This window comes from Anoplopoma fimbria, chromosome 7 (genome assembly GCF_027596085.1).
Source record: "Anoplopoma fimbria isolate UVic2021 breed Golden Eagle Sablefish chromosome 7, Afim_UVic_2022, whole genome shotgun sequence".
NCBI lineage: Eukaryota > Metazoa > Chordata > Actinopteri > Perciformes > Anoplopomatidae > Anoplopoma > Anoplopoma fimbria.
Window position 1 is genome coordinate 4,726,400 of NC_072455.1, and position 14,025 is coordinate 4,740,424.

At 35.7% G+C, this 14,025-nt stretch overlaps 1 protein-coding gene across 1 annotated transcript; it reads right to left on the minus strand.

The window, feature by feature from the left end:
• Window positions 1–1,823: 1,823 nt before the first annotated feature.
• Window positions 1,824–12,342, minus strand: ripk3 (receptor-interacting serine-threonine kinase 3). Its single transcript, XM_054601148.1, has 13 exons — window positions 12,266–12,342; window positions 10,477–10,634; window positions 10,212–10,377; window positions 9,169–9,324; window positions 8,344–8,492; window positions 7,850–7,899; window positions 6,702–6,863; window positions 6,522–6,604; window positions 6,372–6,435; window positions 5,669–5,730; window positions 4,246–4,297; window positions 3,935–4,131; window positions 1,824–3,637 (listed from the first exon to the last, which is right to left on the minus strand). The coding sequence occupies exons 2-13, from the start codon at window positions 10,626–10,628 to the stop codon at window positions 3,410–3,412; spliced, it is 1,521 nt and encodes a 506-aa protein (XP_054457123.1). The 5' UTR covers window positions 10,629–10,634; window positions 12,266–12,342; the 3' UTR covers window positions 1,824–3,409.
• Between the last annotated feature and the right edge of the window lie 1,683 nt (window positions 12,343–14,025).

Below are 14,025 nucleotides of genomic sequence, written 5' to 3' on the forward strand. Positions count from 1 at the left end.
CCTGTCAGGGGATTTTCTTTTAATGCATGAAATACAAGGTAGCAGATCTTTGTGGTAATAAAGAAACGTATTGTGTCTATTGCCTCTCCTTTTCTCTAATCTATGTCGATCCACTTATCTACCGATTTAGCTTAGTAATACTACATTTCCCAAGACTTGAGGGCTTTCGGTGGATGTAAACCTGGAAGTACAGTGTTGCCATGGAGTTGGCCAGTTAACTGTGGCCAAACTTGTGTATTTTATAGCATATATTTGTTGACACAAGCCATAGGCACCATTAAAAGGACGCCGAATTAGCTATTAGCAGTTAGTGTTTGCATTGTACCCATGGGTGTACACACAACTATCACCGTTTTACTATGAAGCTGAATAAAAGAGAAAAACCTGACGTTTCTGAGACAAGTTCGGCGGTTTAAAGCAGGGTCTTTTTTACCTCATGATTTCCAAGCTGTAAAATGATAAATGTTGAGTGGGGATAATAGTTAAGATAAATTATTTAATGGGTTCCAAAAGGAAAATTAAGGAGTTAAAAAACACAATTACACAGTGGAAAAAGTGGTTGAATTGTAGTATAGACAAAAAAATGTAAAACCTAGTGGCTGTTTTCTACCAACTGATTGAGGTTAAAGCTTTTTTTAGCACTCCATTTTAAGTTTTTGACTATTCTTTATTCATAATTAAAATGCATTATGTTACATAGTCTAGCTTATAAGCATTGGCTACATTTTGATCTATGAATTTTATTTTTAAATTAGCGTCATATTTTAATTGCGTTCAATCTTTTGCTTTTCACAGCAACCACAAATTTGCAGTAAATAGTCTTATGCAAAACAAGAAAAGCCAATCATAGCTGGTTAACTCTTCCTAACTCACCTTCTTTTATGCATACATTTGTACATTTTGTTACAATTCATTAACCCAACGTTGACAAGGACATGCTGACCACATTATGTCCTCCAAATCACCTGCACTACACTTAACATATGCTCTATAAATCACTTGATGCAGACATGATTGCTGTTCTAAAAATAGCGTGCATCCCTGTGGTGTGCTCAAAAAGTTGTATAAAGGGTAAGTGAGGGCTTACACTACAAGATTCTGACCAAAAACATGTCCACGCTCCACTATTGATCCTTGAATATCATTTAACCATCAAAACTGCAGCTTAAATGTAAAAAAAAGCCTTTGTACACATACAGTCCTGGGTGAGTTTGTCATCCCGGTGACACTGAATGACTGTGCGTCTCTCTGCGGTGGATCAGGTGGCAGATGGGGGATTGGCAAATAAAGTAAGGGATCTGGTTCCAGGAGCCTGCTGAGTTCACACTGGACCATCACAACGGATTAGTCTCAACGCCCTGGTGCACAGCAGAGGCCTGTGTTAGCACTTTTGATATCCGTGTCTAGAGTACAAAAAAAATTGAATACTTTGGTGCAAAAACTAGATAAACATCTTGTTACAAATTACATAAAATATCGTCTAAAATGTATGTGAATGTTCATTTTCGATATTTTTTCTGCTTTGATATCTATAAATAGATATAAAATACATTAAATTATTTTTTCTTAGAAAAAGCTGTTTTGCTGTTTTGCTGTGACCTGGGAGTAATGAATTATATATTTTCAGCAGCAACATAAGTTATTTAACTGGAATAGATAGAAGAAAAAGACATGTCAATGTAAGACACGAGCTCAACAGATAAGCAAGAGTGCCACCTACAGACAATCAAGGAAAGTTACCACCACACAACATGACACCAAACATGTTACCAAAATAAAATGATTAAAAAATGAATTCAGGGACTGTATGAACATTATTGGGGATGATTTTTTTATTACATTTCAATAAAGCAAGACTTTTCAAAGATACTCTGTTTACAAAGATATATAAAAAAGTAGAAAAACAGCAAAATTCTAACATTTGAGAAGCCATAACATGATATTTTTTGGCATTTTTGCTTAAGAAAAGAAAAAAACTTGCAGATTAATTATCTGACGATTGACTGATGAATCGAGTAATTGTCACAGGTCTTTGATTTGCTCGACAAATGGTTCAAAGACAAAAAATATTCAGTTGCAATGATAAAAAGAAAGAGAGAAATTGTAAATTCTCACATTTGAGAAGCTAAACCCAGAGAATTTGCCTTTCAAAAAAAATTAAACCATTTATTGATTATCAAAACTGTTAATTTTCTGATAGACCATTAATTGACTTATTGTTGCAACTCTAAGGTATTTACCACTTGAAATATGAAAACTAAAATTAAGTTGTCAAAAAACCCTGATTTTGGTGTTTAAAATTACACAAAAATATAAAAAAAAACACAACACTTGAGTACAAATGTTTTAAGACAAGAATCTTAGTAAACTATACTTCTTCACTTATAAAATCTCCAGGTTCTTAATGTTTCCCTTACTTTATACTCCACTTAAGTACCATTAGGATCAGAGTCTGTCGATATTATATATCCCATAATACCATCAAATAGTTATCCTTTTAGATAATGCAATTCTTTTTTTTTCACTTCATTGAAGTTATTTCATGCATTTAATGGCAGCACCGTATCATCAACTGTAAAAAATCTTTATGGCATTGTACACACTAATGAAGTTCTAGGGGTCTAAACCTTTTGTTGGCTGCACTTCAAAAAAAAATAATAAAATAAAAATATACCCACAAAGTGACACAGGAATAAAAGACAACAAAGTAATGCATTAAGTACCTTTAAAACAAAACACTTGCACATTCCAAAAACATCTGTACATATATATGTATATATATAGTAGTTTAGTTTGATGATCAATACTTAGCCAGACCTGGTTCAGAATAATACAAATTATTCTTTAAGTTTGTTTGAACCTACTTGATTGACATACCAAAGGGGTGTCATATGTGCACCTGGCATTGAGGCTAAAATGAAAACATTGAAGACTTTTTACCAACCTGCTTGTATTAATAATCAATCTGTTGTTATGGCGATTTTTGGCACTTTTTATTGAGAGATGGCACTGCGACTGAGGATATTTGTTGACCACAGTTGGTGGAAGAGCAAAACCATATGAACAGCCTTGGCTCACATTTATACTGCTGACAGGGCAAAAGGGAGGTGTGAGATTGTTGCACATTGGTCCAACAAAAGAAGCAATATGAATAAATACTATTAAAATATATAGAATGAATTAATTAATTTTGAAACATTTTAAAAGCCTGCATGTTATTTGAACAACGTGAATTCTCTCCAGATTTAAAAGCAAAAAAAGAGAAGATTCCCCCCCCCAAAAAAACTGCTACGCTTCATACTTCTCTTACAAAACATGACCTTCCTGTTGTGCAAGAAAGGATGGCCCAAGCATAGAAAACTGTATCAGGGATTAGAGAACTCAAACCTGCAAAAAGGTCCCCATGATCTCAGCGAACCCCTCCTTTCTTGTCCTTCAAGCTTCCATGGTGCAGCGGCTGGAGGTCGACCGTAGGTGGTGCCGTTGGATGCCGTCTCCTTTCTGAGTGGTTCATAACGTGGATGTTCATGGTGTTGTTGTTGCCGTGCTGGAGTCCAGTTACGTTGCAGAGGTTATAATTGATTCCTCGTGCAGCGGTGGGTTGGCAGGGGAAAGTGTTGGGGATGGAAAACTGACGCTGCAGATACAAAAATAAAAAAGAGAGAAAAACAGCAGCAATCGAGGCCCAAATATTAGTTTCAAGTGTTCGATAAATGCAGAGAATTGATCAGTAAACACACTAAGTACTACAACAATTAATAAAGATATTAATAAAGTTCAATTTGAATTTCAATTCAACTGAAGGGAGAAATATTTTAAATTCAGATGCATGTACAGCAAAAGGAAATATACAGTATGTTTAATGCACTGTTTTGGTTTTCTCATTGTGGCACAATTCTTTAATGCAGTGATACGAAGTAAGAAAAAACCTTACGTGATACTCTGAAGACAAGTTTCGCTTAACACCCTGCTGGGAAGGTTTTGCTGTTCTGCCTTGAGATGACCTCCCAGTCGATGGAGACGACGGTGACGATTGAATGGGGCAAACGGAGGATTTTTTCACTTTATAGTCCGTCGATTGGCGGTCCATGTCATCATAACACCCACTCGTAGGTCGGGATGAAGGCCGATCTGAAAGGAAAGACAATTGCCTGAATTCATTAAGCCAGGATACTTGATTTACTATCTAGGAACATAAGTTTCCCTCCTCCTTCAGTGGCTTTAACACCAACTTCCCTTTTTTACCTTTGACTCTTGCTTGTCCTGTTTGATTTGTAGTGCTGTTGCCAGCCATTTCCTGCAACAAAAGTAAGTAAAAGTTGCACTGTAATCACAACAAAGACCACAGTTAATTACCAGTTTGCACATACATTTTGCAAATAACTCGTCGGTAGTCTGTTTTAGTAATCCAAAACACGACAATGAGACATAACAAAGATATTGTTGCCCCTCTACTGTAAATCTTTTCAATCTTTCTTCCAATATTCTCAAAATTGAAGTCAAACAATATGTTTGATAAAAAGCAAAAAGTTGCAACCAGGACTATACATTTTAGTTTGCTGTGTTTTTGTGTTGTCAGCCTGCAGTGATTTGCTTGTGGAAGAAGAAAAGAAAAAGGCACAGGTAAAAAAAAAAAAAAGGATGACCTCCAAATGGGTGAAATTAACAATTCACAAGAATGGACATTTTTGGGAAATACATGTATTCACTTTATAGCTGAGAGTTACAAGAGGAGATGGATTGCTAATGTGAGCAGCCAACATAGCATAGAGATTGGAAACGAAGGGAAACAGCTAGCCTTGCTTTGTCCAAAGGTAAAAAAAAATCTACCTAGCACCTCTAATTCTTAGTAATTGGTGTATTTCTTTAGTTTAATCTGTATGAAACCTGAAGTGTAGAAGACCATGTATGGACCAAACTATTTCTTGGCTGGTCGTGGCCAAGAAAAAGTTTGGTACATAACCTCGAGTAAAACTACAAATTGTTGTTTTTACAATTGTAGGGATTAGATAAACACATTACATGTTAATCAGTTAATTTTGGAGGTGCTGGTAAACAGATATTACGTCCTGACAGAGCCATGCTAGCTGTTTCCTCTTGTTTCCAGTCTTTATGCTAAGCTAAGCATATTCAGTGTACCGACATGAGAGTTGTTTCAATCTTTTCAACTAACTCTGTTAGAAATCTCTAACTCACAATCTTGGTTCTATTTATGCTTTCCTTCAATCACCTATTGCCCAACCTCCATCCCAACATCCATGCGCTTCATCAAGGTTTTTTGCATTCACTGTATTAAACACTCTTTCCTGTAAAAATTCCCCCGATGCAACAGGAAGTGATTCATGTAATATTTCCCCACGGCAGCAAAAAGAAAAAAAGTGCAGTGTAGAAACTCCACAGCATTGGCCAATCTCATGTCTGTATCTGTTCTCCATTAAGGATGACTAGATAGTTTAGAGCCTTTCTGTAAAGTTACTTTAATTTTATTAATTTATTGTATTAAATAAATAAATAAAAATACATATTTTTTTATTTTAAATAATTATTTAATAATAATTATTAAACATTATTATAAAATATTATTGATTAATAATATAATAATTATTTTAATTATTATTAAAATAATAATCTATTATTGCAGCGACCGTGTGACTTGTCAGAATCTCACCTGGATTGGTGGGCGGCCTGTTGGCACGGTATCACGAATCGTCACTTCCACCCGTTCACTCACTGAAAAAAAATTATAATAATGTTGTTTTGCAACAGCAATTTTTTTATCTGCCTAAACACGGCTCAATCAAACTCAGTCAGTCAAACTACTTCCTGACTTTGAAAATAGTATTTTAACAAAAGATTCTTAACTGAAGTCCCTATTAGTTTCAAATAATACATTTGAAAACACAAAATACATGAAATAAACAAGAGTTAAAGAAATAGTTTGACATTTTTGGAAATACGGTACTCGCTTTCTTGCCGGGAGAAAGATGAGTAAATTGATGTGTTTGTTCGCTAAATATAAAGTTACAGTCAGTAGTGATTCGCTTAGCTTAGCATATAGACTATACACAGGGGAAAACATCTAGCCTGATTAAACAACCAAGGTTTAAACGTGCCAGCTAGCCTGGCTCTTGTTCATATTAAACAAGATATAACGTGTTAGTAAATGTGATTTAGAGATGTTTACAGGTTGATTTTGCTTCCTTTTGGACACAACCAGGCTACATATTTCCTCTGTTTCCAGTTTATCTGCTAAGCTTCAGAGTTAGCGTACAGACATGAGAGTGGTATCTATCTTTCCAGAAAGGGAATAGCTGTGTTGAAGAAAAAAAACATCCATTAAATGCTGGGAATAAAATGACATAAAAGCAGACCTGAAACCTGAGTGACATGAACCCTCTCCATCTGCTCTATCATTCTTTCTTCTTCCATTTTGTCCTGGAAAGAGGAAGAGAAAGCTGCACGTCATGTCACAATTGAACAGCAGCTCAGCATGACTATTATGTAAAGTTTTTGCTCCTCACCAGTATCTTAAGCACTTCATAGACGACATCATTAATTGCATGTTTGTGCATCTTGAACAGTTCCTCTGCCTCAGTTGTACACGCTACGCACAACATAGAAAAACAATGTAATGTTTAGGGCCAGGCACCACTATTTGTTGAAAAGTGTCATTTTATGTGTCAACTCAAGAGTTTTCTCACCCAGGGCAGAGGGCCTTCTTTGGGGAATGGTGTCCCAGCATCTCTCCATGAGCTCCATCAGTCTCGTCAACCCTGCAATTCCTGCAGTCTGGAGCCTGATCTCGTCCAGCGATGGACGGTCTCCCTCCGGGATACGGAACCGCACCAAGCTGGACTTTGCATCTATAGCGGAGGAAGGATTGGACAAGGTGGTCAGATGGTTAGTGAGTCCTCAGAAATACCTGAATATAGGTTTTGGATTAAAACTTACATTCTGATATTTCTTACTACTGTGCTTAAAGCTGCAACATTTTCAATTTTGACAATGGATTAAATGACATCCTGTAATGCGAAAGATGTTGCTTGTTGCGACGAAACAATAGACCAACTTTGGAGTTCATCTCAGGAGTTTTGCAGCATTGAGTTTGAGTTGTTTTTATTTGTTTTTCGTCTCACCGCTTCATAAGTCCCCATTGGAAGCAGAACTTAGCTGTTTTTTTAGCATAAAAGCTCCCATGAACAAACTATACCCTACTTGCTAGAAAAAGTAGCGAAGCATTTAGCAGCTAAAGAGCCAGAAGTTTCCCTCAGCAGTTGGTGGAGACCAAAACCAGAGCTAAAAGAAGAGTGAATATAGTCATCAGATGGACATAAACACAACTACAAATGAATGCTAATGTTGCTCTGTGTCTGCTGGGTGTATTTGCCATACTGACTTTATAAGGTGATAGTATGTTAATGATGTTTTCAGCTCATTGCACTGCCCCCAAAATTATTTTAAAGACCCCCGTTGTCAGCAACACATGGGGTGCAAACATTTTCAAAAATAATAATAATAATACATTTGAGTTGTATAGCGCTTTAAATAACAATGTAAACAAGGCAGAGAGATGACATCAACAAGAAAAAAAGACATGTATAACTAGCATCACAGGTTGAAGGAAAGCCCATTTAAATAGATGAGTTTGTAGTAGAAGTGTAGTTTTGGCTATACAATAGCATTGTATTATTTTTCTACAAACAAAACCTTGTGACTATTGCAATATAAAAATAGGCAACCTTTTTTTTACAAGCTGCAAAAGCATACAATTCGCAGCCTAGAAAACAAACGTATAAAGTGGTTAAACTTTCTTGCACCATGTGTTATAATGCAAAAAAAGATCACTTACATGCATATGGTTGTTGCCCTGTGACAATGGACCACAAGAGTATACCATAACTGAAAAAGAGAGACAGAGAGAGTCACATGCCAGGATTACTAATTACCCCATAACAATCACGCCCTGATTGTTTAATTGCCAGTTTGTTTTCATCTGTAAATTGGCGCTTGTGTGAGAATCAGGACATTCAATGGCTACAATAAAATCGGTGCCTAGAATGTTTTTGAGTCAAGCGGTAAAAAAATGCCGTTACAGTTTCTCTTCTCTCACCTGAAACAATTTCTCTTATTTGGCTGTAAAGCAACACTTAGTGACACTTTAAAGTTGCTTTGCAGCGATAAATAACCCTTCTTTTTGTGTGTAATTGTACTAAAATGGCATCCTGTTTGTATCTTCCCCTCAAAATTGCATCAGTGCAAAGCCTGTCAATCTGAAATGATGTGTCATTGTTGGTCATGATATGATAAGTAAACACTTTTATATCCAAGTGCTGTTTCTTGCACCTGTAGATGTCGGAGGCTTTGGTCGGTTTGTACGAAAGGTGAAACGCCTCCGGTGGCATGTAGTTGGTCGTCCCCCCTTCCTCTTCGCCGTCCTTCTTAGAACGCCGCGTGACGCTTTGGGAAAACCGGGAGAGGCCAAAATCTGTGAGCTGGAGAGGAAAAGTTGCGTGGAGGTCAATGAGAAAATACCTTTACTTCACTACATTTAACTTACGGCTTTAGTTTCTATACAAGTGAAGAATGTTGCACACACAACATACAGACAGCTTCTGAAATGTGTTTTATGATCAATTAAATTACCCAACAGTTCATACAAGTACAGCTGCAAGGATTAGGATTAGTCGATAGGTCAATTAGTCAATTGGCAACTGATACCCAACACTGTCAGAAAATGACAAATTATTTCAATGATGCTAAAGTGGAAATAAAAAATGGTATGTTTTGTCCAAAAACCTGAGCCAGAACTTCTATGAGACAAAAATTCAAATTATTAGTGCTGTTGCAGAAATTAGGATCATAACTTTATTTTGGATATTGTATAAAAAATGTAACTTTACGTGGGATGTGACACAAACATTTTTGTTTGATGTTACCGCTTTAAGAATATGTGCATATATGCACAGATGTTGATTAATTTATTTAATCAAGAAGTGAAAAAACTAAATCGAACACTGTTTCTGCTTATTATCAAGTTTCAACACTTGTAAACTACTTCTGTTTCTTTTTTATTTAAATCTAAATCTAAATTTAAATCTATCTGAGCCAAACTGCAAACTTAGTGCAAACTAATACAACAAATATGAAGTACGCAGGCCTTGGACTCACCTTGGCATTGAGAGCGCTGTCCAGCAGCACGTTGCTGGGCTTCAGGTCCAGGTGGAGCAGGGCAGGAGACAGACTGTGGAGGAAGTTAATACCCAGAGCCACTTGGTGAGCCAGCCTGAAGACCAGCGGCCAGGGCGGAGCTCCATGTAAGCTGTCCTGTAAGATTGTTTCCATGGTTACAGATCTACGATTGTGCTGTCGTGAGCCTCCTACTACAGGTACACTGCCGTTCAAAAGTGTGAAATCATCCAAAGAAAAATCATCCAAAGAAAAAATGATCAAATTATTCAATTTTGTTGATGTCCAGACAGGAAGTAAAGTTGGACACAAGCTATTGCCTAGCAATGCAATTCCAATAAAAAAGTAAATATGAAAAATGACATAAGAGATCGAAATAGTTGCCAATTAATTGTCTGTCAATATCATTTTATTGTTTCAGCTGCTTATAAACTGTTGGATAGTTTAATTTATAAGTAAACATCAGATTTATAAGCTCTTTGTATGTTTTGTATCCACAAATCATAATTTGTTATGTAAGATCAGCTGTCGGATTGATGTAATTAAGTGTAAAAGTACAACATTTCCCTCTATAAATAGGAAGTATAAAGTGTAAAAAGAAAATAAGTTTCTCTGCAGTGGTGGCAGGTACATTTACCCAAGAACTGTACTCAAGTACAATTGTGATATCCTTAAGTTGAGTATTTCCATTTTATACTTCTTTATACTTCTACTCCTTCACATCCCAGAGATAAATATTGTACTTTTTTACTTAACTACATTTGTCTGGAATCTAAAGTAAGATTATGATTTTACATAGAAAACATATATTCAACGTATGAAGTATGATACAATGTAAAAAGCTGGACAACCAGAACTTCTTATGTGTCGATGCATCAGAAATAATATTTGATCTATATGAACTCTCTCAAAGGAGCCTCTCTGCCCGACTAGTACTTTTGATACGTCGTTCTTGGACTTTAACTTGTGTTGTTACAGAGTGGTTTACTTTAAGTAAAAACTGTACTTCTTCCACCAGTGGTTACCTGTAGGGAGGCCAGTGATCCTCTCTCCATGAACTCCATGACCAGGCCCAGTTTAGTCGAGGGACAGGATGGCGCATGACCCTCGAAGACCCCTCGGACCAGGATGACGTACGGGCTGCTCCCTTGACGCATCATGTCGATCTCACGCAGCAAAGACGCGCTGCTCCTGTGTGTGTGAGTGTGTGTGTGTGTTTGTTGGCATCATGGGTAAGTTCATAACTTCATTTGATCGTAAACAGAAAGCTTTTTCTTGTGAGCTGCTTACCCGTCGTCATAGTGAAGCAGTTTGATGGCCACGTCGCAGCACCACTGATGGTGCCGGGCTTTGAAGATTTGCCCGAAACCCCCGGAGCCGATCTTCTTCCAGCCCTCCAGGCAGGAGTTTCCGATCAGGATAGGAAGTTGACAGGCGGACATAGTTCACTGGAGGTCGGAATTATTCATCATTATAAAACCCTGACAGGCCTGAAGAGTTCATATTTCGTTTTTTTAAGACTGAAAGTGATTGTTCCTCTAAAATAAAGAGGATCTTTCCAGTGGGTTACAGTTACTTTTTAAGATTGCTTCAGCACAATTTTAAAAACAGGGCTCATTTTTGTCAAAACTCTACACACAATTCACACAACCACACACACACACATAAGAAGCAGAACACCTCAGATCTTTTGCAAAAGTGAAACAGGTCATTCAAAACCCCACAATGATTTATAAAACGCCATGTTTAATTGCAAATTGGGTGAAAAGCAGAACAGAGTTTTAGAGGTTTTGCTCTCCAAATGTCTCAATAATTGTGCTTTATATGTCATTTAAGTGTGTTAGCAATTAGAAAAAACATGTAATTCCCAGATAAGACTACCCAGGGTTTACAAACTATTCACAAGTTGGGCAAGAAGGCTAAAACTAATATTTCGTAGGCTAACATCTTTAAATGTCATTGTTTTTAGACAGAAAAATATAAACTAACATGAACAAACAGGGGCTTACTGACACATCCAGCAGTTATGGAGCAGCATTAGCATTCATTTGGAGACATTTTAGTGTCCACTTAATGAATATAAATCCAATATTCCCGCAAGAATAAATTAGAAATATAATTGAACACAGAAAAATTAAAAGTAAAAATCTGATTTTTTTTGGTGCCCTCTTAGGGTGGCATTGTATCACTGCACATGTTTACTACTGTTGTGACAGTAAATTAAACCTTTATTAGGTATTTCTGATTCCTTTTTTTTTTTTTTTTTATGAAAACTAGTTAGTCATAACAATACATATGCTTTTATTCCCTAACAAATAAAAATATAAAATCCTATTGAGCGTCTGCTTTGAATCGCAATGTAACTTATCGTTACGAACAGATCTGTTATTTTTTATCATATCATGTTCATGTATGTAGACTTTAATTATTGTATTTAATTCTATATTTTTTCCTTGATACAAGACATTTATTGCTTATAGAGTCACGTAGTTATTATAAATATTAAATCTACTCTTTATTTTTCAATAAATCAATTATTTGGTTATTTGTTTGATTATCCAAAGATATTTAAAAATTTACATATTTGACTTAATTGATTAATAATCTTCAACACTGAGTATCTTCTCCTTTTGTACTATGGTTTCATATTTCACACAGGGTCACGTACATTTTTACCACAACAGGAAACCACCTTCTTTGTTACTCTGGCTACCTGACATATCTAGTAAAGCTCCCATGGGGCGGACAAAAAAATAGACCTGTACACCTGTAAAAATCAAAAAATCCTCACTAATACTTTAGTTTTTCTTATGTAAGTTTAACTCTCAGGTTCTTTGTGATGTTGTATTAGGATTACATCATAGTATATTTACTAAACTCTACAACATTTTAATTTTAAAGTCTAATTCTACTGTAGTTGAACCTATGAGCTGAACACAATGGTTAGTTCAACATGAAAAGTCACTATGAAAGACAAGATAACATAGAATAAAATGTAGAAACTACCAAGGCTGACAATTACCTAAAACATTAGTAAGTATATCAAGGTGGGGGGTTTTTAAAAGGGGAAACCACTCACCCTTAGGGATATACTCTTCTTCCTCATCATTCAACCGTGCCGGCGGAGGTGAATGAGTGTAAAAACCCTGCTGCTCATTCAGTGACTTTCTACCGGCAGCTCCTGTTCCGCCTAAACAGAAGTGAAACCTTTTTTTTTTTTTTACTTCTGCTTCTGAACTGTTTGGCAAAACAACCAAGTGTGTCGTGACAAAAGGATTTTTATTAAAGAAATGTAACCTTTTATTCCTCGTCAGATTTATTGGCAGCTTATGTGGATGTATTTTGTTCATGTGATTTAATTTGTGTAAAGCTTTTTAAATATGTTTTCTTCTTCCTTTTAGGGGAGCTTGGTTATGGTTGTAACATAAGTAAGCTTTAACACTTAAAATACCTCTAATTATGAGAAATCTGATAAACAGATAAAGGCCCCGGTTTTTGGAAGGGAAAATAGACTCTTTGAAAGCCAGTTCTAATTGTTTTACTGTTATAAAGTTGTTTTAAAATGTGCTTTTTATGAACTTGTTTGATAGAAATAAAGCAGTTTGTCTTAAAGAGGAAGAGACAGACAGGTATGATATATATACCTATATATATATTATATATATATATATATATATATATATATATATATATATATATGATACAATGTCACACATCACAAGCTTTAAGCAATATAATAATTGTATACTAATGTTTACCCCAAAAAATAGATCTAGAAAACATTGCAGAGGCTATTTTGAGTTTGGCCAGCAGAGGGCGCAGTCTACAAAATGATTTCCAGTAAATGGGAGGGGTTACTTTAAATCACTGACTATTCCAACAAACCTGGATTACTTAATGCAATACAAGACAATCCAACTGCTCTGCATTGAGGTCACATTCCTCCACACATCAGAGGGAAATATTGCACTTACTAGTGTCTTTTCAGATTCAAAAAATATATTCAACACATAAATTATGATCTATTTTTTCAGATTAACCTACTCAGCATAACATAAAACAATTTAAATTTGCTCAACCTTTAGATCTATCACATTAAAGTGATGAAACCATTAATTCATCACTAAATATAATCCAATAATAGCATTTATTTTACTCTGAAATGGGCCATTCTGCTAAATAATTGTGCTACTTTGATACTTTAAGTATATTTGGATGCCAGTACTTTTGTACTTTTACTTAAATGACATTTTTAATACATGTTACATAGTATTTCTACACTTCGGTAGTAAGATATGAGTACTTACACACACACACACACACACAGATTAGACTATTTGTTAATTGTGCATTTGTTGACAATGAGAAAAAAGCAGAGTATATTGTCACAATGATCCTTTTAATGACATATTTTGAACACAGTTTATCCAGTTTACCCGACCACAGTGATACAGGATGCAGTGTGGGAGGCAACATCTCTCTTCCTGCCTTTGACACAAATAAAACTGCACGAAGGAAACCACATTGTTAAACAGATAAAAATGCATTTTCATAATTAAAATTCCCATTTGTTTTTTGGGGGGGGGAGATATTGACACAGAAATCTGTAAAAGAACAGTCGCCAGCATTACATCTGCTTTTGTATAAAAGCCTGTCTGTCAATAAGCAGAGTGAGTAAAAAAAAAAAAAAAAAAAAAAAAAAGAACTACAAAAAACCCCGCTTCTGACGTCATTGGAATGGAAATCCCCTGTTTGACCCAGACACAAGTCAACTTCTTTTTTTGAAACATTTCTTAAAATACATTCTTATAGTGTTCACTTGTATCACACATTGTCTCT

Bases quoted from the DNA above. Each gene is read 5' to 3' on its own strand.
- ripk3 (XM_054601148.1), bottom strand. From the start codon at position 10,628: ATGTCCGCCTGTCAACTTCCTATCCTGATCGGAAACTCCTGCCTGGAG. The intron at 9,325-10,211 runs GTAACCACTGGT...ACAATCTTACAG, and splicing joins GATCACTGGCCTCCCTACAG to GACAGCTTACATGGAGCTCC. The intron at 6,436-6,521 runs GTGAGGAGCAAA...TCCTCTTTCCAG, and splicing joins ATGAAGTGCTTAAGATACTG to GACAAAATGGAAGAAGAAAG.